Genomic DNA, 23554 nt, shown 5'->3' on the forward strand with positions numbered 1-23554 from the left:
ATTAGTGATGTGGGGATTAGATTCATTCAAACATATGAATATGCTATAGCTAACATGACATGTTTTGCTGCATGTTAATAGCTGTGATCATGAATATCTTTAGCCGCTGCTGCTCTCCAGCCATGGTGGGTCTTAATTTATCTCTAAATGACTTCGCTCATATTGAACTAGGATTAAATTACAGTGGTTTGAAAATTTAACAAATTGTAGCTAACATGTCTCAGTATAGCAAATCACCAGGTGTACATTTTTTTCAAAAAATAAATAAATAAATAAATAAAAATAGATGGTTAGCTCCGTGACTTGAATATAACTTTCATGTACAGGAGGCACAAACTAGCTAGGTCATAGCAAGAGGTTTTCCACTGTCTGGATTCAAAACCAGCTTCTACAAGTTATTTTCTCTCTTCCCTGTGAAACACTCACTTTAATCTGTTTTATACAGAGTACTGTATCAGAGTCAGCTGACTTGAGGTATCCAGGTATGCATGATGCTGCCTCCATTCTGCACAGTGATGCATGCGGTGACATGCAGCAGGTTAACAGTAGCTAAAAAGGTCCAATAAATTCTTCTACTTTTTCATTTACTTTTATTTTTTTTGTCTTTTCCACCCTTGAGCCTGATGTTATGCGCATCTCTTCGGCGCAGTGCCTCTATATATTCCCCTTTGTCAGTCTCTCCTCTTGAAGTCCTCAGACAGCACAACAGTGGAGGCGGTATCACGGGGAGTGAATCCTCTCGGCTCTCGCTACCCTCTCTGCATAAAAAGCGCTGAAGTCATCCGGCTTCTCATTGGCCAGTTCAGATTAAGGGGGGCGGTGACGGAGGGGAATTCCCGCTAGTCTGTTCGAACAAATATTACTTTTTCTGTCCACTGTCACCCATTCAGCTCGGGGTTCTCTAAGACACGATAACCTGTGATACGTCTGAGAGTGAGTGTGTGTGAGTGTGTGAGCATCATGAATGGTGAGTAGCAACACCTTTGTTTATTGTATAATAATAATGGTGCTGTGTAGATTCAGGTGTGAAGACAAAGTTTAATAGATACTAATGAGTTTGCCTTTGATTTTCAAAAACCCGCTGACTAAAGTAACAGTTTATTGTTGTCTATATGGATATCTGAAGCCTTTATGTTGACCAGCAGCAGCAGTGCTCAGTTCTTAAGTTAGATATTATTTGGCACTATTTTTTTATAAGTCTGATTAACAACACAGTGAAACTTCCTCCTTTTTGCAATGATTGACAGCTTCATTGGAGTCAGTGTCAGTGATTGTAGAATAGCTTTAGCAGATCTGAAGGGTCACTACAAACTTGTTTGTGTGAAATATTAATATTTGTCACATTATCAGCACCATTCAATATAGTTTTGTATGTAATTTGCATATATATCTGTCTAATTTGTTCCTACATTCTCACATTTTCCTCCAGTTCTTATGCCCTCCATACTAGGGGACGATCCACACCTAAGTAAGGACATTTTAATACCTCTTGTGTCAAAATGAGCTGTCTGTCCCCACAAGTCAAAACTTAGATGTACCACAAAAAAACAAAAGAATCACTCACTGAATGTATTGCAGTGTCATTTCACTTCCTCAATTTGTTTTTTTTGTTTTTTTTTTCATTTTGTTTAGCTTTTTTCAGACCTGTGGTGTGAGTTTGTGTGAGAACCAGAGGTTCTTGAAGTCATTATCTTTATAGTTTGTGGTGTATGAGTTTGTATATTGTGTTATAAATGTCTCTGTGTGTGAACTGTGTCATCTTTCACTTCTGTGTTTGCTAATGTAGCTGCAGAATGAGGAAGGCAGGACATGGCCAAGCCACTTTTTTTTTTTTTTTTTTTTTTGGCAAATGAACATTTCTTAATTATGTTAGAAATGTAACTTGACTTGTTTGGTACTGGTCTGCATAGCATCTGTGTGTGAGCTCTGCACTTTGTTCGTAGTGCTCGTCGTTTGGCTACCGTGTCCACAAACCTGCGTTTTTTGTATTAAATCATTGGAAACACTCTATACCAAAAACAGACATACTTCCCGGATCAGTTTTAGTTCCTCTCTAGCACAGGCATCATGCGGGGCAGGTTTTACTTCATGCAAAAGGTTGCAAGTAGTCCTGACAAACTCGTTTCAAGATGATTGATTCGGATACAGAGTGGCTGAGGCTTGCCTTCTAAGTTAAAACTGATTTGATGATTTGCAGTTTAAAAGACACGTTTTTAGACATCTGGGTTACTAATGATGTTCTTTTAACAGCATGTCAGCACCTAGAGAGATAACTGCACTCTGAATGTGGACCCAAATTTGCACAATTTTAACCAATATGTATAAATAAGCTGAATCAGTGCTTATTGAATTATTGAACCAGACTGTCCATTTTAAATTTAGCAGTTAAAATGAGAGGCAGAACAAAAACTTATACACAACTATACACAAACCGTTAAATACAAGGGGATTTAGGCACCACTGCCCATTTGTACTGAAAACAAAAAGAGGAAATTGAAAAAAAAATTGTGCAAACAGTAAAACAGGGCGTAAAACATCTTGTAGACAAAATGATTTATTCACCTTTTTCAAATCAGACATGTAGACTTGTTAGTAGGAAATACACAGCTTTACTCGTAATATTAATGACAATATGACAGTGAGCCAGCATGTAGAGTACCAGGACCAAGAAACGGAAACAGCTAAATGGAATTCAGCCATCATATTCATTTCATTTTTTGCACCTGTGATTTCCAAAGTCAAATGTCTTCTTTGCCCAGTTTCAACCTGCACATCAGGGTGTTTTTTACCCTGCAGATCAGATCAGTGCTTCCTGAGTTATTAAATGTCAGAAACATGACCACTGACGACTAGCACACCTTAGCTTGACCCTGTAACATTTTGAATTCTACTGAGGCAAAAAGATGACAGTCTGTTTAGCAGACATGTTTAAAACTTACTTTGTGGATTGGTAATCTGAATATAATAATGTTAAAGCACCTTGAATCTGAAGTTTTTCAGGGACCTTACTTTCACAACATGTGGCACTCAGAACAGGAAAAACAAAAAGCAGAGAATTATGTCTTGTTTGTGTACTTGGCTCTGGATCCATTCTTCCCTCCCTGTCCACATCTGCTCGCTGACTGTTTTCATCATGTGTGCTCTCCAGTGGCTGAGCCGGCGGTCCAGATCTTCGAGCAGCCAAAGCAGAGGGGAATGCGCTTCAGGTACAAGTGTGAAGGGCGCTCAGCTGGCAGCATCCCTGGAGAGAAGAGCTCTGATAACAACAGGACTTACCCCAGTCTGCAGGTCAGTCAGCTCCACTGTTCCTCAGCTGCAAAGATTTACATGTTTTATTTGTACATATGGAGGATATTGGCTGTATAACCGTTAAAGCAACCCCCTCCTGTTCATCCACAGATCCTGAATTACTCTGGTAAGGGAAAGGTGCGAGTTTACTTGGTGACGAAGAACGAGCCGTTCCGACCGCATCCACACGATCTGGTGGGGAAGGACTGCAAAGACGGATTCTACGAGGCCGAGTTTGGTCCTGACCGCAGAGTGATCGCGTGAGTTCACCTCCCACAGTCACCTCTGTCCGACAGCACTCTGTCATAGCTTCACTGTGACTTCACTATCACTGTCGTCACTGGAGTAATTATCTCCTCAGTCTCTGTCTTAATCAGCATACTGTGAGCACACACTCTCTGTTCGCACACACACCACAACATAATCAATTTGCTCTCTATTAACAGTATTTTGTGTTTCACTTGACTGTTTCGGAAGACACCGAGTGTAAATAGGTGACCTCTCAGATACAGAGGAGGAAACTCATACAGCAAATCACACACACACACACACACACACACACACACACAGAAAGCATATTTGTTAAACCATGTCTGTGATGAGGATGGCAATATGGGAATTCCCCAAGTGACATCACCCATATCTGCTGTGTGTTAGAGAGAGAAAACAGAGTTTGTATGTGTGTGTACTCGAGCATGTGTGTGAGAGTGTGAATGAGTCAGTATCTTTAGGGGTGTATAATTTGCAAATCCCTCATGGATTACTGCAGTAATTTCAGGTTAATGTAGAATTCCAATGGATCGAGCGTGATCAGAAAACCATTAGAAAAAAATGTATTTGTGCAAATGTTCCTCACCTGCCAAACCAGATGGGTTAGATCAATTGTGTCACTGCCTTGACCTTTGTACACATTCAGGTGTGGCACCATGTGTTTTACTTATTACAATCAGCTTGTTGCAGTAGTGTCAGTTTCTCATGTTATTGTTGTATTATTATTGATACAGTTTCCAGAATCTGGGTATCCAGTGTGTGAGGAGGAGGGAAGTGAAAGATGCAATCGTACAGAGGATCACCAGAGGGATCAACCCCTTCAATGGTGAGTCTTTAAATTCCAGCTCCAACTTTCCATATTCTCTCTATTTCTGTTTTCACCTCTTTCATAGGAGTACAGTTTACACTCACTGTAGTTTAACACTGCAGCGTTTCAACGACTCGTGACATATCGATAATATGTATTGCTCATATTTAATGCTACAAAACACTTTAACAAAAGCAGAATTCTGAAGTTTCTGATCTAACGCAGGTTAGAACATTGCAGTTGCAGTTGTAAAATGTCTATTCTTAGAGGTGCTACCTGTAAGTTTTCGCTATCGCTACATAGCCAACGTTAGCATTCACAGCTTTTTACTTACCAAGAGCTTCAGCCATCACTGCATTTAGAAGACAAAAGGTTAGTTATTTGTACTGAGGGCAGACTGGACACTACACTACAATGGCAAAGTGGTATGATGAGAAGTGAAAGACCTGTCTAGCATGACATTAACATGTGAACTTCAGAAGAAGAGAAGTGATAGAAATAGGAGCAAAACAAGAGTTAACACTGATATTGCTTTCCCCTGCTTGGGGTTTACGGCTGAACTGTCAATGTTTCCTCTAGACTGGTAAGTAAACAGCTGTTTAAATGCTAACATTGCCAATGTGTGTGTGTGTGTGTGGTGTGGGGGGGGGGGGGGGGGGGGGGTAGTAAAAACCTACGTATAGCACCTTTAAAGTTGGCAATAACAGTTAATAAATTTATATTTAAAGCTGTCATGTTCAAAAAGTACCCACTAAAAAGATCCCAGCAGCAAGTATTGTGTGTGTTTCCAAAGTCTGGTTTATCTTATTACTCTGTGCCATAGAGCTCCATTGTTGTCCAAAAACTACTAAAAATAGTGAGCTGCACTATTTCACTGGGTGATATATGGTACCCTGAACACTGTGTATTAGATGAAATGTGCATTAGGTCACATCTGAAAATAGTCCCCACTAAATGCACTTTCCATATGACTCTTCTTTCACTTATTAAATTAACTTATGACTAAACTGTAACTATAAATAAAACAAGTCCAAATACAGCAAAAATGTTTAAACATGAACCAAGGAAAATGTTTAACTAAAATGTGTTTTTGTATATGTGCCATAACACTGTGAATGCTAATACCAATATATCTCTGATAAGCCAAAATCAGCTGATAATATTATCTCACTAATATATCAGTCAGACTCAGACAAGACAATTCTGCTGCTTTTGGTGCAGTTTCTGTTGTCCTTGTTGGTTACTGTTTCTGTTGTGTAGCTTGCTCTCTTACTGCTGCTGTTACTTTTCCTGCTGTTGTTACTGTTAGACACGTTCAAAACAGTTCAAAAGAATTGTTTTCAAACGCTGGGTGACCCAGTTCTCAGGCAAGTCGAGAAGATTTTCCTAACAACGAGTTAGAAATTCGCTTTCTTACCACCGCGCTATCTACAGTAATGCCATTTCCTCTGCGCGCTTTCATTCTGCGGTCCTCCGGTGCAGACAGACAGCAGTTCTCGTGTACAAACAGGCGTTGAGCTACTTCCCCATTCTTGGTCACAGTTGCTCAATTCAGCACAGTGCAGGATGCCACGTGAGAGCTGGGAATGCAGGATTCATTAAAAGGGGGAGGGTGGACCAAGGGGGTTCCCCAGCAGTCAGAGATGATGATAAAAGTAGGGTATGGTGCTTTACAGGTCTGTAAAACCGAGGAGGGAATGGAAGGTTTATGAGCAGATGTATAAGGTTCACTTTCTGACTCCCAAGCATACAATCATGTGTTTGTTGATGATCTTAGTTATTACAGATATGTTATCCTATGTTAAGTTTGCAGTAAGGAAGCTTGTGTGTTGGCAATGAGTTATTCAGACAACTGGCTTCAGTGGACTTATATACTGTATTTCACATATTTGCAATTTGCTCTTATGCTGTGATTCATTACTCTCTGTGTTTGCAAAAGCTTTCATACTTCACTGCCACTTTAAATCTATAAGGCCCAAGCACAGTGTACAGAGTATCAAAGAATGATAAGGCTACTGGCCTAAAAAAAAACTAAACATGAAACTGTGATACAGATGGCTTCTGTGTGATATGACCCCCCCACCCTACTATGACATTTTTAGTCTATGCTCTGTCTACTGAGCTTCACCATATATAACCACATCTGTATTCACTTACCTGCTTGGTAGAATTAGAGTTAAGGACCTCATTTAGATGTAGATGATGAATTGAAAGTTGTTTTCCTTTAAAAAAAAAGGGATTTTTTGCATCTTTATCTAAAAGGGAGTATGAGGAGGTTGAAGATGATTAACCTGAGCTTTGACTTCTACCATGGATGAGATCATATTATAAACCTTGTCGGTATTTTGTCCATAAAGAGCCATTCTGATAATGAAGCATCAATATTATCCAGATGTTTACTTCCATCTAGCAACCGTATAATTGTTGAGAGGGTGGATGTAAAGATGGGTGCCAGATGACGGTTTATATGAGGGCTATATTTTCAAGTACCGAGTGCAGCATGATATTAAAAATAACCAGTGGTACAGAGTGCAAGATTCAGAGTGCTGGTCCTGTGATGGTTGATATAAAACAGTTATGCGGCCATAACTTTGATCATATCTAGTAAGGTGGTGTTATTGCTCAGGTGGCAGGTAGACATGACAACACCGCAAACACAGATCAAATATATTTATGGCCGCAGTCTGTGTAATGGGCAGCTAGATGTCTTTTTCACATGGCTCAAACCTTCCCCTCTCTTCAGCTCACTTCTGCTGTGAAACTCAGCTGCTTCCTGTGTCGGGGGGGAGAGATAAGACACCCCCCACCCCCCCCACCCCAACCTCCACACTCTAACCCCACCACCCACCCTCCACCAACCACATGTACGCACTTACACACATACAAACCTTTCTGAAATCATGAGGTGATTTCAGAAGGGTTTGCCAGGTGTGATGCACTTGTCTGTAAAATATCAGAGATCTAATGATGAGGTCACTGTCTATAAGCAGAAAGCTCAAATCACCTGTATCAGTCATGACACAACTGAATACTGTGTGTGACGTAGTGATAGGTTTCTTTATTACTATTCCCCCACTTTTCACAGCGTAGTTGTGATGCACCTGGTAGATGTGTGCGTAGCTCACATGGGGGGCAGTGTTTTCTTTTCCAGGAAATCTACTCAAAGACACAGTCCATAAACATTTAAGGTAATAGGTGTGTCTATGCAGTGCATTAGGTTTAACTGCTGTAGTTTTATACATTACTAAGTGACAGACAGGCAAAACTAAGTGCTCAAATAAAGGTAAAATCAGGCTTGAAGTTGTGTAAAATAAGAAATCAGTTAGTTGTGGTTTTAAACTTTTCCTTATGGTCAGAACATGACAAACACTTGCCAAACAGTGGAACGTTTCACAAATGTGGTAGAAAAACAGTTATAATGATAAAATCTAACCTAACTAATATAAGGCCTAACGTGTGCATTACCTCTGTTCCTACTACGTAATAGGCAGCTCATGATTCATTTCTGTTCTTGCTATCTAAACATGGAAATTAATTATATCAAACATTTATCAATCAAATTTCTAAAAAAGAAAATTAGATCATTTATATCACTGCAATTGTCATCACCCAGCCCTAATATCATGTTTTGTAAAAAAAAAAAAAAATTAAGCTTTCTATTCTTCAGATGTGGACAAGAGGCCTCAACATTCATATAATCTGTGAAAACCTTAGCCCATAGTTTTGCCTCTTTCTACCATTCAGTGATATAAAAACAATAGTGATTAAACCCCAACAGCCACACCTATCACCTTAGGCTTACTATGAAATGTGAAAAGGGTTTAAGTGGTTTACAGAAGCACAAGATTTGGAATTATTTCAGAATATTCTTACCCTTATTTGAGCCCGTACCAAACATATTATTTCTATTTAGAAGTTGTAGGTCACTGTAAAGTAAGTGCTGGGTGCTGGTTGGTCAGTGCTGTTGAGGACCGCTATTATATTTTGCCACTTATCCCTCCTCTGTTCACTGAGGAGGATTACCATGCTGGAAGTGGTTTTTCCAGTGGCCTTTTTACTCCTTTTGTTATTTGCCATTGCCAGAGTACTTACACTGTGTTTGTATCCAAGCCATTCTTTATCATTGTTGCAATCATGTATCATGTAGCAATTTCCCTATGAGCTGCAAAGCAACAGAGGAAAACTGACGTGCCACAGTAGTTCATATACCTGGCTCCTCTGTAGGTATATATGATGTAACTATAATATATGACTGTGTAGTCATTGCCTCAGCCTCAGAAGACGCAAAGTGAACGTTGCATGTTATGAGACCTGGTGAAATTGTGAGTCATGCAGTGGAGACACTGTTTGTGGTGAGACTTGGTACCTGCCTCCCCTTCTTTCTCACTCTCACAGTGTTCTCCCACAGTCATACTAACCACTTACCCCGCTTCCCCACCCCCGGCTCCCTTTGCCCCACCCCCTCACCCTGCTGTCGCTGTCACTGTCCCCATCCCCGTCACCACCACACCCAATGACCTTGCCCCCCCCCCCCCCCCCCACACCCTGCAGCTGTAGCTTCATACAGGCCAGGATGCCTAGTGACTCCAGGCCCAGTTTCTTTCCACTGCACACTTTTACTCGCCACTTGTTTTACCTACAACCCACTTTCCTGCACCTGTCCAGCGTCCGCTTCGTTCAGTAGCACACTCCACAAACGCTCACGCTCACACCACGCATGAAGACCAATTTAGTATGTTCCATCAGTATTTGCTCTGACAGTTCCGCTTTCATACACAGGCAAGTCTTCATTTCTCCCTCCTTCAGTTTCTCCACTGTGTGTGTTTCTCTGCCACCTACAGAAGACAAACCTGATGACCAAACAGAAATCTGAAATAGAGCAGAGCTGCATGCAGTTGCAAGACTTTGTGCAGAGACCATCCAACCCCCAGACGTTGATATTTCATATTCACAGTGTCATTGTTGTTGTTGTTGTTGTTGTTGTTGGTGTTGTTGTCATTGTTGTCGTTGTCTTTCTTGTCAGTGTTCAAGAAACCACAACTTCTCTGCCCAATGAGGGCATGTATATACTCACTACATTAGCAGGTTCCATACAGTATATGGGGATGTCCCAGGGAGGTGTTGCAGCACTCCAGATAAAAGTGCAATATCATTTATGTTGAATTAGGGACAGTGACTCATGAGAACTAAATGATAGCTAGGTGATTGATTGAGCTTTATTTCAATATCTAAGTTAAAATAAATAGTAAGAAAAATTAAAAACAGAAATATCAAATGTCAGAAAGAGCTACATTGGACTCATAGATAATATTGGACACACCCCTTAGGCACTTTGAAAGTCCTCTTACAATACTAATGACCAAATTTGTTACTTATATTATTTCATTGCAATGAAATAAAACCCAAAATGTCAAACTATTTCTCTAAGGCTGTATCCAAACCAAACTGCAGCTGATAAATGCCATCTAGGATATTGTTATAAAAGTTAAAGCCAGGCTGACATGTTTTGGCTGAATCTGATATTTAATATCAGAGCTTATGAACAAAGCTTCATGTCAACACCAGACCACTTCTGTCTCGCGTATTGTATCATTTCTCACTAAGAATGCTCAAAGAGATTTGGCCAGAGGCTAAAATGATTGGAGAGACGTGTGTTTTGTCTGAGTTTGATACAATGTTTTCCTCTTTTTCCTTTCATATTAACGTCACAAAATGTGGATTCCAGTCAGACTCAAGTCATAAGTTTGATTACTTCTGACTAAGCAAAATCCAAACAGACTTGTAACTGCACTTATGACCTGTGCCTTCACTTGGGCTTGGGCCTTGAGAGGAATAATGGTTGCTGCCAGCAGTGCATGCAGAGACAGAGCAGGAAAAATACCTAGCTAGCTGTCTGCACTGAACATGTCCAGCAACACACTCAGCAAGGACAAGGAGTTTCCCTACATCTCGTGTGTAACCACACTGCACTTTTTCATTTTTTGTTGTACATAGAGGTGTGTCTCTCAGGAATATCCATGTGTTATCAACCAAATTCTGGTGTGGTATTATTTTGAAAATGACGTGACACATTAAGGACTCAAAAAAGTGTCAGTCTTGAGACTTGAGAGTCTCGCTCATGTCCCACCACTTTCACACACGTCAGGAGCCACCATGGTCACTCATGCGGGAGCCTCATCTCTTGCCTGCGTGTTGTGCAGACGCTCACACACATAGGCACACACTCACACTTCTTTCCACCCTGAGGTGACGTTGCTGAGCGTCACCGTAGCGACAAATTGTGGGCGGGTATGGCCTCAACATGAGCACAATAGATAGAAATTGAGAGATGGAGGAAGAGAAAGTAGGCAGATGTGAAAGCCTGGTGTGTGAGTGTGTGTGTGTGTGTGTGTGTGTGTGTGTGTGTGTGTGTGTGGGTGTCTCTCAGTAAAAGCTCTCCCTGCAAGGTGTGTGTTTGTGTGTTGCCTCTGGGGGCGGGATGTGTGACGCTTGCATGTATACGCATGTGTGTGTGTGTGTGTGTGTGTGAGTCCACGCACAAATGTGTGCAGATGAGAATGTAGGCTGGGGACGCTCGAAAAAGCTTATCTGTGACGTGTTCATGTTGATCCAAAGTTGAGGTTTTGGGGACAGCCTACAGATGTGACAGAAACATGAGAACATTATAGAGAATTTATCTACAGTTTCTATCTATGCTTCAATATTTTGACATGCATTGTGTATATTATGCATCATTCAACAAACTACATTTTTGACATTTGATCATTTTTCATGCAGTTTCATCATGTTTATATTACTGTTATAAGGGATGTAGTGGAGAGTAGGCTTTAACCACCAGTTTGCAACAGATTTCTAAAGGTTCAGCTCACCCACATTAAAAATAGACTTCTTTTCCACTTACGTCTAGTCCTTGTCTGACTATGCAAATATTTTGCTGTACTGACATTTTGAAAGATCCACTTTTGAAATTGCAGTCAGAATGCCATTTGTTAACGGTTTTCATAGCAATGACAGCTACACTGGAAAAATATTAACGGGAAGGTGCCTTTTCATGAACAATGTCCTGGTTAGTGAAGATCATTAACAGACAACAGTGCAATTAATGGTTTTCATAGAGAGTGGAAATAAGTTCCACTGACACTTCCTTTTATATACATCTGTTCCTAAACTTGTTCAGTTTTTCAAATGTCATTTCCCAATGCTTTGAGTGTCACATACAAAATTCCATAAACTTAACCATTATCTAAGTGGTGTGGCTGCAGAAATCTCTAACCCTGTCTATCTACCCATAACCCTCTGATATAAAGGTGAAATGTTCAGTGACCCAGTGACTGTACTTAAGTACACAGTTAACATGCACTTTAATGCGTGCATACAACATAAAGATTTTATCCCACCACATTTATCAGATAGTTACTCATTACTTTACAAATTAAGATTTTAATTATAAAACGTATGATGAGGTATGAATAGTATATTAAATAGTTCAAATTAGCTCCACCTCAACCAACAAATCACATAAATAAAAAGGGACATGTATTTGCATTTTAAGAACTTTTAATTTTGATATATGAAGAACATTTTGCTGATAATACTTATGTAACTTTTTCAGTGCAGGACTGAAAAGGGTTGTAACTCTGGGTCAACTGGTGCTTTAAAGACAAAGCATCAACTTTAAATAGGACCTAAGTATGAACTCTGTGGTATAAGTGACCCTTTCCTTGCTGCGAGTTTGTTTTGTGTCAAATAAAACACCTTTATTAAGCAACAGTGTGTTTTTCATCATGTAACTGTGATATCGATACTCATATTTATTTGTGTATATGTGTGTGACCACAGTGCCACGTGAACAGCTGCTGCAGACTGAGGAGTACGACTTGAACGTGGTTCGCCTGTGCATCCAGGTTTTCCTGCAGGATGAGAACGGCCACTACACCCGATCACTCAACCCCATTGTCACCAACCCCATCTATGACAACAGTGAGTGGCTGAACTCGGTCTCCATCCATTGTGTTAATGCTGACATCAAGTTAGGCAATTACAAGCGATGAGAACATTATGAAATTGCCCTATAATTGCACACACGACGAGCACACTGAGGTCAAGTGAGTCCATGTTGGGGTTCAGGTGATAGCATTACAAGAGCTGATAATGCTAGAACATTAAGCAAAGATGCAAATGTTGTTTGTTAATATTAATATCATTCCATACATTTACCTAGATGTCCAGTGTCCTATAAATAGAAATAAAGTAATAATGATTATAATACAATGCAATAATTCAGGAGTTACACAAGTAGCTCTGTTTGCACATACAATAATATCGTGCATGCACATGTTTGTTGCAAGACCTGTGTACGTGTGTCCAGTAGATACTCTCTCAACACTGTCTCTCAACAAGTGTTGCACTTGGTGAAGCAGTTCAGTGTTCCTCACACATCGAGAAAGGGGAAGTTCTTTAAACACACTAACCCTCAAACAACACTGTTACCATGGAGCACTTCCTCTTCTGACACCAGGCATGTGACATGTGACTCAGCCTGGTGAGGCTTCAACTGTAAACTGAATGTGTTTTTTTGTCTAAAGTGTAGCTGAAGCAGCCACACTGATCCACCTAGGCCAGTCTTATACTTTCTGCATTGTACATGAGGGTCTGTGTGACGTAATTTCGTCACTGAGGGGTGTATGCAAGGTTCTGTGCAGATATCCACGTACAAAACAATTCAGTCAGTGCAGACTAGCACAATAAAGACAACTATACATCCATGGTGTCAGCAACTGTCTGTGTGCATATCCACAACAATGGATCAGTAGATTGAGAAAAGTAAATATTGTCTTATGTGTGGTATGCACTCTGGAGTTGTTAGATTTGTTGCATCTGTTTGGTTACATGGTCATATCTTGTTTCTGCATCATCAGGGGCCCCAAACACAGCAGAGCTGAGGATCTGTCGGGTCAACAGGAACAGTGGCAGTGTTAAAGGAGGAGACGAGATCTTCTTACTGTGTGACAAAGTACAGAAAGGTACATACTATCAGCGTTCTGTATACCTTTGCAATGAATTAGACACATTATACTATGTCTTTTATATAACATGCGATTATTTTCTCCTCATTCATTTCCATTCAATCAATTTATCCATTAATCCACTTTGCTCTCCATAGCCATAGTGCCCATCTTTTTGTATGTTCATTCATTTTTCCCATTCCTGTCATCCCATAATCCTCCTCACATCCAGATGACATTGAGGTGCGTTTCTTCTCCTCTGATGGCTGGGAGGCCAAAGGCTCCTTCTCCCAGGCTGATGTTCATCGCCAAGTAGCCATTGTCTTCAAGACTCCACCCTATTACAACACCTCCATAACAGAGTCGGTGACCGTGCACATGCAGTTGCGGCGACCCTCCGATCAGGAAGTCAGCGAGCCCATGGATTTCAGATATCTGCCCGATGACAAAGGTGAGCAGTGAATACCTTCCCTCGGTGGTAAATTCAAACTCGCACCATTCTTTTGTGTTCCATGGCAGTGTGCAGATGATATGAGATGATATATGTGAGCATTTTGTGTTTGCTATAGATCCTTATGGCTACAATGAGAAAAAGCGCAGAAGAGAGCACTTGATGAAGATATCAGGATTGTCAGGTAAGAGATATGGTACAACATGAACAGTACAACCTGTCTGATATGATTCCACATATATGAGCATGTCCATTGTGTGTTGATATAGAAACAAAGGTAACAAAGGTTTTTGCCTTCCTTTAGGTGGTCCTTTTGCTGGTCTAGCTATGAACAGGCCAAAGGCAGTGGCACAGAGTAGCATGAGTCATATGCGGAAAGGTAATTGGTGTAATTTCCCTCAAATTGCAATTATGAACCAAATATAATGTTTCCATCAAGATTAGTATAATTCTGCCCTGCTACCACACTAAAAATCACTGTATGTTTTCCAGACCTCAGCAACATGTACCTGAGACGACAGCCCACACCTACAATGCAGCAGCAACCTTCTATATTCAACCAGTCCTATCAACCAGGGCCTCAGAATGTCTTAATGACATCACAGGCTCCCAATTTACAAATCAACCAACCATGGGTAAATCCCAACCCAGCACTCTCAATGGATACAGTCACCATAAACCCTTCTGGTGTCATGAGCAATCTGCCACGTCCTAATAGCAGCAGACAGCAGCAGCCAAACCATACATCTGGTTACCCCCATAGAGTGGAGCACAACAGCTGTGAGAATAACACTCTCCCCCAGCTCTCCATGAGGGACTTGCAGTGCTTGGATACAGTCTCTCAGGTGTCTACAATGAACCAGTCAGAGTCCCAGCCACTCTTCCACCTGCAGCACCAAAGGGAGGAGCTAGCCTCTGAGACCCGGGCCCAGAACCATCTAGGCAACCAGAACCAAGGTCTCCAGACTGTGTGGCCCAGTTACAATGTCCAAAATCCGGTCCAGAACACCTTCAATGGGTCAGCACATGGCGGTGGAGGGGGGTCACAGGGGCTGAGCACTTTCCCCTTCTTAGAGGGAATGGAAGGGGATGATTTTCTGAAGGGCCTGGTGGAAGGAGGCTCTCAGACTGGCTTCCAGCTGAAGCAGGAGCCCCACATCACAGCGGGACAAGAGAGCCATGCTCCTCACATGCAGTCACCAAGGGAGAGTCAAGGAAATACTTACACCAACTTGCTTCCTCGTCCTATGAGCAATGGCACAAACATGGATCCAATGAGGCAAGATGGTAGTGGCAGCACCCAGGCTCTCAAAAATCTGCAGAATCCTTACTCAAACAACGGCATGGGCACAGAGGGTCACTTTTCAACTTTGGCTGACTGGATCAGAGCAACTCGGCAAAGCGACTGAAGGAGCGACATATTTGGTATCAAAGAATAAAAGAAGTAGCTCCACTTCTGTTTTATTTAGCCCTGCGAAGCCAAAAATGTTGTCTCTCCCATTCTGACCTGGGAAGGCTCAGTGGGTTTTTGCTTGGGTTGTTACATCTGTGGGCATAAGACCAAATTCCTGGCAGCCATGTGGGTCCATAACAAGACCATGGCATTGTTTCTAGTTGGTGTTGATCTAACTGATCAATATCAGTTAATCACCATCATCATCATCAGAATGCTTGGTACATCTAATTGGACAAATGTGGCACTTGGTAGGTTGTCTTTGGAAGTGCATCCAATTATTAATCTGTAAAAACACCTTTCCTCCAAAATTTGTCAACCAAATTTGGTGCCTTGGTAAATTCAAGACAAGATGTAAGTCATGCAGTTGCAGAATCTTGCCTCATTTTATATCAAAGAGATTTTGTTTCATGATTGGTTGATTGATTCTGTACAAGTTCCATCCCAACCATTAACCTCTAAAATGTTTAAGAAGTGTCCAGCTGCATCATCGCTCTAATCACTCTGCCAGATTCACTGATTGATTTGGCCTCCACCTGCTGGTGTTCTCCAAACTAGTCAATAAAACCAGGTTTCTGTGAGGCAAAGACCTGTGTGTGGACGAACCCTGCCTCAGGCTGTAATGATGATAACACTCTCATCAAATGACACACTGATGGTTTCCTAGCGAGAGTTAGATTTCTGGAGAGGTGAATGTACTACTTTCTTTCTTTGTTTTTCTCAGGTGACGTTGGATTCACTGTCAACATACTGTATAGAAAATGATTTGTTGAGTGTTTGATGTTTAAAAATAAACAGGGGTAAATGATATTAGGGATTTTAAATGGACAACATAAAAATTGCTTTTTTTATCACAGGTTTGCTAGTTATTGCTTTTTAAAAAATTCATACATATTATACGTGTCAGTTAAGGTGTGCCACTGTTTTACTGAATTTGATTGATTTTTAACAGAGTATTTGTTGTTAAGTGCACTCTGTATATACATGTTCGCCATAGTTGAGAGTGAAAGCAATAACTGCTGAAAAACTCTGAACAGAACTGGCAAGGTACTGAAATTTCCATTGAGGAAGTGGGAGGAAGCACAATGGTGTTTTTCCTCTGTAATGACTATGTCATACCAGTGATCGCATGTGTTACCCAGAGTTCTCAGAGCATTTTCTATGTTTTATAGATACAGATGTCAGTTTTTTATGTTCTTGTTTTAATCATTGAACAGATGCTTTTAGGGACATTTGCGGAAATTGCCTTGGTCAAGACCAATTTGATGGGACACATGGTTAATAATGGAGAATACTTGGTAACTGTGTCAACACCAGCCTAATTCATCCTAACATGTTTTATTACTTGTTTTTGGTCTTAAATAAAAGTGAATATTTTTATGTTTTTTTTTTTAAGTTTTGCTATTTTGTGTTTCGTTTTTTTGTACAGGATCATTTCTTAATAAAGAATGTCATTTTCCACACCTTTTGACTATCATGTTTACAATGTGTTTTTACAAACACCATGAATGGCCAGCACATGCAAAATACATTTATGTAAGAAATAATGAACAACAAGGTCCAGATTTGAGATTTGAGAATCAAGCAGAGTGCTGTATTTTCTGACTCACATATATCCCACATATAACATGACAACATGACAAAAAATGAATTTGCTTATAATTTATCCATATCATAAATTATAATCTATATAATAATGACTCTGCAGTATTTCTTAACTGACTGTAATACATTGATATTGAAATAATTCTCTGGCTTCTACAGCGATGCAGATTTTTATTTTTTTTTTCCCTTATCACAACTCTCAATCTATTTTCGCATGTAGTGATGTTGTGTGAGTGAGAGATCAGTGATGTTTCCACCATTACCTGCTGTTTAGTAGAACCTGGTAGAGGTGGTTAAAGCAACACCTTCCAACCAACTGGAAACAAGTACTTTCTGTTAAGCCATGACTAACGTAAGTTGTATTTTATATGATAGGAAGTCAATTTTTGCTGATGGACAGATAAATGGAGAGATCACCATGTATAAACTAGCTGAAGCTGAATTCAGAGAAAGGAAAAAAAAAAAACAGTCACCTAATGTGTAGTGAGGTATGACGGTTCTGGCCATCAGGTGTAATAATATATTTTCTCTGGTAGAGTTGATAAGGTGTTGATAGCCTGAAATTGAGCATGTCTTCTTGAAAGTGACTGAGGCATGTGTCAACAACAATGTGATGAGTAGACTGAGCCACATGACTTTGCACTTTCAGTTTGACCCATACTGAGCCTGTCCTATTTTCTTCTCTCTCCTGGGTCCAGTCACACAAAACAACAGCAACTAACTAGCCCAGACTTTACTTGAAATGAGAGTCTGAGCATTGTGAGCAGTGAAACCTGGCTTCACTGGCCTGACCAAAACCTGTGTTCAGACACAAATCTAAAGTGTTTGGTGCTTCCAGCGATTTAAATAATTACTTACCTTTCAATCAATTTTGAGTCTTTTACTGTTTTTGGTCAGATCAACCAGTTTAAACATCAGCCCATTTATTAAAACTCCAAAGAAAGCTTTAAAAAAGAACAATAATTTGACATTTTCAGAAGTATTGTCTTTTTCTTACTTCCTGTGGGCGGGATGATAAGATTAATGCCACTTTCACATCTGTAAGGTAAATATACTGTAAAACTACAGCCAGCTGTCAGTTAGCCTAGCTTAGCATAAAGACTGTATCAATGTCAGAGGGGGTGAGTGGATACACTGTTTGGCACCAACACTTACAAACATCTATGTTGCTGTTAACAAGCCTATCAGTTTGCAAATTCAAATACCTGCTTTTGCTTAAAAACAGTTAAGTGTAGGAGTTCTATACCACTTAAGACTGTTTTGAAGATGAGTATTTCTCCATATGGTCCCTTGCGTATATTGACCCACCAGCTTTCTAGAGATGACCCTTTTAGTTCCTCTTATAAAATGTAGCAATATGACGCAACTTACTTGAAATTTATCGACTCACCTTCTTGTTTGCATCAAATTTTCTCATGTTTACAGCCAAAAACAGACAAAATCTATCTAATGCGTGTTTTTATGACTTAATGAGTATCAGATGAAATCTAGGATGGCAAACTCATATGTCATCTCCTGCTTGTGTACAGCACTGGTCATCAACATATTTTTTTAAATTTTTTATTTGTAGGTAACTTTGCATGCAATGACGTGCAATTCTGACACATGTGAAACTGATCATTACATCACTTCTTACCACCAGATTTCAGTAATCTGGTGGTAAGAATGTTGCAAATGTATCCTGAATATCTATCTAAAATCTTCAGTGCCAGCAACAGGAGCTCACAGATAATTGGTGTCTTGGTCAGTGTCACATTAACAGGTCAAATGCTCGCTGATATGGGTGAAATCCCATATCTGAAGCAACAACTAAATGCTTATATTGACTGTCTTCATGTAAAAAATATACACATTATTCTGTTTATGCTGGTTTTTATTAACTGTCATTCTTCTATATTTAAGCTGTTTTCTCAACATGATATATGTATATGTCATGTTATGTATTATATATATATATATATATATTTCATTTGACATTTTTTATTGAATCTTTGAATGTAAGAACCTCCATGCTTTGTGAACTTTGTCACTTTTATGCATCAGTTGTCAGGAGATGCTGCTGTGTATGTCTGGCAATTCAGGTTCTGCGTGGCAGTCACTCTGAGCCCAAGACAAATTTCTCTAATCTTTTTATCTCTATTCTCTGACAATAAAGCACAGTTTATCATCTACAGACTGAAAGACAGACTTTCTACACTTGCCCACATATTTTATCTGCGATAAGTTTTATTGCTAAGAGAAACAAATTAAGCTTTTTCTCCTCTGTTTTCACCCCATGGCCCTTAATGCCAAAATATTAGAAAACCAATTATCTCTGCATGCTACAGATGTGAGGAGCAGAAACATCAAAACATATTTCTGGAATGACAGTAATGATGACTGTGAGTTTGTTGTGCAGTTTCATATTTACATCAGTGTTGTTCACATTGTCATCACAATAAAGTGATGAATGTTATGATATATCAACATTTTGATGCTAATCTTGTTTCTTGAAAAATTCTACATTTGCTATCACCAAGGTACTTTACAAGCAGTGTGTCCTGAGGCGTCATTACCAAGGAACCCAGGATGTGCTACAATGGCGATGTTGGTTTTCTCTTGTATTGGGAGACTGAGGTGAAATGCTGTATGTCGGTTCCTTCCTGTCTCATGCAAGGAGCCACAGTAAACCCTGATTTAACCTCAGTGCACAGGATACTGTCAACAAACCGTTCACACATTTTTGGTTTTGGTTCACTGGGCCCAGCTCATTTGCAGGCTGCATTTGTTATTTCAATTTTATCTACAGTATTTGTCCTTTTGATTCAGTCAGGCTCCTGAACTGAAACGTGGACCTAGTTATAAGCATTTATAATATTAAAACAGTAGACTCAAGAAGTATACAGCTGCATTAACTAGTTTATGTCCACAACAAGCTAAAAGTCACATATTGGCATATCAATCTTACAAACTTCATATGGCAAACTATTACTTCATCCTGGAGACAGGTAGCAAACTTAGCATCCATTTAAAGTCGTGTCTTTGAACCACCTTACAAATGTAAATCTTGTTTAGTCTCATTTCATTTTAGCTCTGTTTTGATCTGCTGGATGCTAGTTGCAAATGCCTCACTATGTTCACCAGCTTATTGCTAATTTTGTTTGTCAGGTGTTTTAAAGTGGGAAGATACCACACAGCGGGTTTATCAGAGCAACAAGTGAGTCTGAACCAAAACTGTACAATTGGAGCTGGAAAACCAAAACAATGAGCTGAAAGATGTGAAAACACCAGGTAGAGCTGATGGGAACTGCAGAGTCAGATGACAGTTCACGTGGGTTTGTCACTACAAGTGACCCCTGTCACATTACACAAGTCTTTCTTTCTGACATAATTGTTCAAATGTTCAGAATGATGGTGATCCACCTAATATGTTTGTTCCTGTAACAAGAGTTACTCCATTAACCTTTTGACAGAACATTGATATTTTGTCATCTGACTTGAGCTGGCGCAATTTCTCTCTTGACGTCGAGCAGAGTTAAACTGAGATTCAACTTCATGTATTGTTGAGGAAAACTACAGATGGACTGTAACGCTAGCCTAGCACTTACCGGTCCAGAATTAGTAAAAAACATGTGTAAAAGAGGTTAAGCTAGCACTGGGCTGTGTAATGAAACAAGCTTTTGCAACTTGCATCAAATCCAGTGTATTGGTAAATAAGAGGACCAAATGTTCTTACAGAGACAGAACTATGAGGTAATTCTTTGACAGTCAGGATATCTCACTTGGGCAAGAAGCTATGTTAGTATTAGGGCCCTGCAGAAAGTCCTCACATTCCAAATACAGCATGAGTGTGTTGGTGCACATGCATGTACAATGTGTTGTATCTGTGTGTGTGTGTGTGTGTGTGTGTGTGTGTGTGTGTGTGTGTGTGTGTGTGTGTTGCCATGTTTGCTTCTTTATGCAAACATAATGAGAGTTTGTCCTTGTTGCAATGTGTCTCTCAATATTACCTAACCATGTCCTGGAAAAGGCTAGCTAGACCTGTTTAGCCACCTATTTCCAGTAATGCCCCTCCTCTGCTGCTCTGTCTCCTCCCTCCTCTCTCCGCTCCCCTCCTCCTTCCCCTTCCTTTGAAGCTTGCAAACCCTCTCTCACTGCAAATGGTTGCTGACAACACCGGCATCCGGTCACACTCCACCTGAATGAACGTGCTATTATCTCGCTAAGTTACACTGAGGTTACCACGGGGCAGGCTCGTGACTGATGTATTCAAGCTGCTGTGCACTCACAGAGGTGTATGCATGCAATACCGATGATAGAGGGTCAGTATGTATTAATTTCCATGTTTTAAGTGACATTGCAGGTGATTCATCTGATGTTGTCACACACAAATTATGGTGAATTTTATATCCATTGTGTGCATATATACACATTAAATTGAAACAAGTAATATATATATATATATATATATATATATATATATGTGTGTGTGTGTGTGGTGTGTGTGTGTGTATCATATATTATATATATCAACATATATCACCATACACATGATATAAACATGCTCTTTGTCTTATTGTATGAAAACTTCTTATTCAAATAAAGAATTAGTTCATTTAATTTCCACTCCTTCCCATGGATGTTACTGTTATTATTGTTGTTTTAAGATCTATAATTATTACATTTTAATTCAGTGAAGGAATAGAATGTTTGAAGTTTACGACACATCAATCTGCGTACACTAATTGACCTTTTTAGGAACAAAACTCCTCAAGGTCCATTCATCTTGTAAATTACTTTTTTAATTATCTGTGTATGAATCAACTCATGGAATGATGCCCAAACTACCACATACAGTCATCTCTACCACTTATAAGATCACTAAGCCAACACCTCTCTATGAAATATGGAGAGCAGTTATTACTTCCATTCTCTGAGTGCAATTTCCCTAATCCTACAATTTGCAAACTTCCTGCAGCACATTTTAATTATAGGTATTGTACCTTATGTGTAGCTAGAAAGGCTCCTCATGCAAGACCTAACTCATGTTTTAGAGCAGGGAAAATCCCACAAACCCCTGACTGTGAATGTTTGACCAGATCAGTATACATACATACATACATACGTACACACTACATATATGTGTGTGTGTGTGTGTGTGTGTGTGTGTGTATATATATATATATATATATATTATATATATATATATATATATATATATAGAGAGAGAGAGAGAGAGAGAGAGACTTTTTTCAGTTTGCAGTAGTTACTGTAGCCTGCCTTTTTACACTTATATCTCAGAAAACAGAACTCAATAATATGGCCTATGAGTCCATTACAACAATGTTGTCTGGTTTGACACCGCAGACAGTAAATATTTAACAAGCAGCTATGCAACCATGTCAACATACTGTGGTGTACATAGGTTTTAATTACAAATAAACTTCAGCTGAGTTCTGTATGTTCCAGCAACATTTTCTCACTCAACAGTTCCACTTTTGTATGAGCCTCTGTCTTCCCCTCCAACATTATATTTTGTGCAATACCCGTGTACGCAGCACAAAAAGAATACTCACACACACGCATACACACACACACACACACACACACACAGCAAGGGGGAACCAGTGCTTGTAAAAAGTACCCAAATCACTTTTAGGCTTTCAGGCCAAGCCAGCGTGCTGCCCAGCAAAAATACACCATATCACCGGTTACAAACACTGGAATTTCAGAGCGAATAAAGGAATTCTGTGTTAGAGGAAAGTCATAGGTCTGGTTGGACCAGTAGGCGAAATCTGTACGTAGGAACAGAAAGAGATTTGACAGATATATGGTATCAGGGAAAGGTTAGGGATTCTTTGAACTATTTTATGGTGTCAAACAATCTTTTATGATTGCCACCTATTGTGGCTGTATAAATGCAGGGACAGACAGGGTAAGTTTGTGGCTACCCCAGCAATTTTTTAACAATCTCTGTGAAATGTGTTGGTAATAATAAACAAGCTCTTAGAGAGCATCAAGCAAAGGTCCCATGTTACACTGCAGATTGACTGATGTGCTTTTTATTTATTTTATTTTATTTATTTCATTTCATTTTATTTCTTATTTTTTGCTGCATCCTTATTTTGGTGATTTCTTGTCCACACAACAGGAGGAGATCATATATGGGGGCCAAACATGGCCAGAAGTTTATCCATGTACCTTGATATACATTTGGTCTTGGACTGTTTGACATAGGTACCTTATTTTCAAAGGAATAGTTCTACATTTTGGGGAAAAAACACACAAGATTGACCCCAATTCAGTTTTTGTGTATATTAAACAAACACAATATAATCAGCTAATTAGTGAGCTTTAAAATCTGTTGGTACGTAGGTAGATATTTTACCTTTGAATAGAGCCAGGCAAGCTGTTTCTCCCTTTTCCCAATCTTTATACCCACTCTTCATGCCTGGCTGAATGTCAGCAGTTCAACCAATGGGAGATGATATTTTAATAGTTTTTACAGTCACAAAGATGTAGAAATATCTAAAATATTTACAAGGAACAGCTGAGATGAGAGAAAAGTCAGTAAGAATAAATTGTTTCCTCTGCATTTATGTCACCTTGTGACCTTGTGACCCCTTGAGCGTACTGGATCCCCATGTTGGGAACCACTATTTTCTATGCAGCAAAATGTGATTTCTTGCCTGAAG

General features: G+C 39.7%; 1 protein-coding gene across 1 annotated transcript; it reads left to right on the top strand.

Moving 5' to 3' along the window:
- The first annotated feature begins 810 nt into the window (after window positions 1–810).
- On the top strand, window positions 811–16738 carry rel (v-rel avian reticuloendotheliosis viral oncogene homolog). Its single transcript, XM_018694635.2, has 11 exons — window positions 811–967; window positions 1430–1468; window positions 3149–3288; window positions 3400–3548; window positions 4293–4384; window positions 12206–12346; window positions 13285–13389; window positions 13604–13822; window positions 13941–14006; window positions 14127–14201; window positions 14315–16738. Exons 1-11 carry the CDS (start codon window positions 961–963, stop codon window positions 15229–15231), a joined length of 1950 nt encoding a protein of 649 aa, XP_018550151.1. The 5' UTR covers window positions 811–960; the 3' UTR covers window positions 15232–16738.
- Window positions 16739–23554: the final 6816 nt, after the last annotated feature.

Source organism: Lates calcarifer, linkage group LG16_LG22 (genome assembly GCF_001640805.2).
Source record: "Lates calcarifer isolate ASB-BC8 linkage group LG16_LG22, TLL_Latcal_v3, whole genome shotgun sequence".
Taxonomy (NCBI): Eukaryota; Metazoa; Chordata; class Actinopteri; family Centropomidae; genus Lates; species Lates calcarifer.

Bases quoted from the DNA above. Each gene is read 5' to 3' on its own strand.
- rel (XM_018694635.2), top strand. The intron at 4,385-12,205 runs GTGAGTCTTTAA...GTGTGACCACAG, and splicing joins AGGGATCAACCCCTTCAATG to TGCCACGTGAACAGCTGCTG. The intron at 13,823-13,940 runs GTGAGCAGTGAA...TGTTTGCTATAG, and splicing joins ATATCTGCCCGATGACAAAG to ATCCTTATGGCTACAATGAG.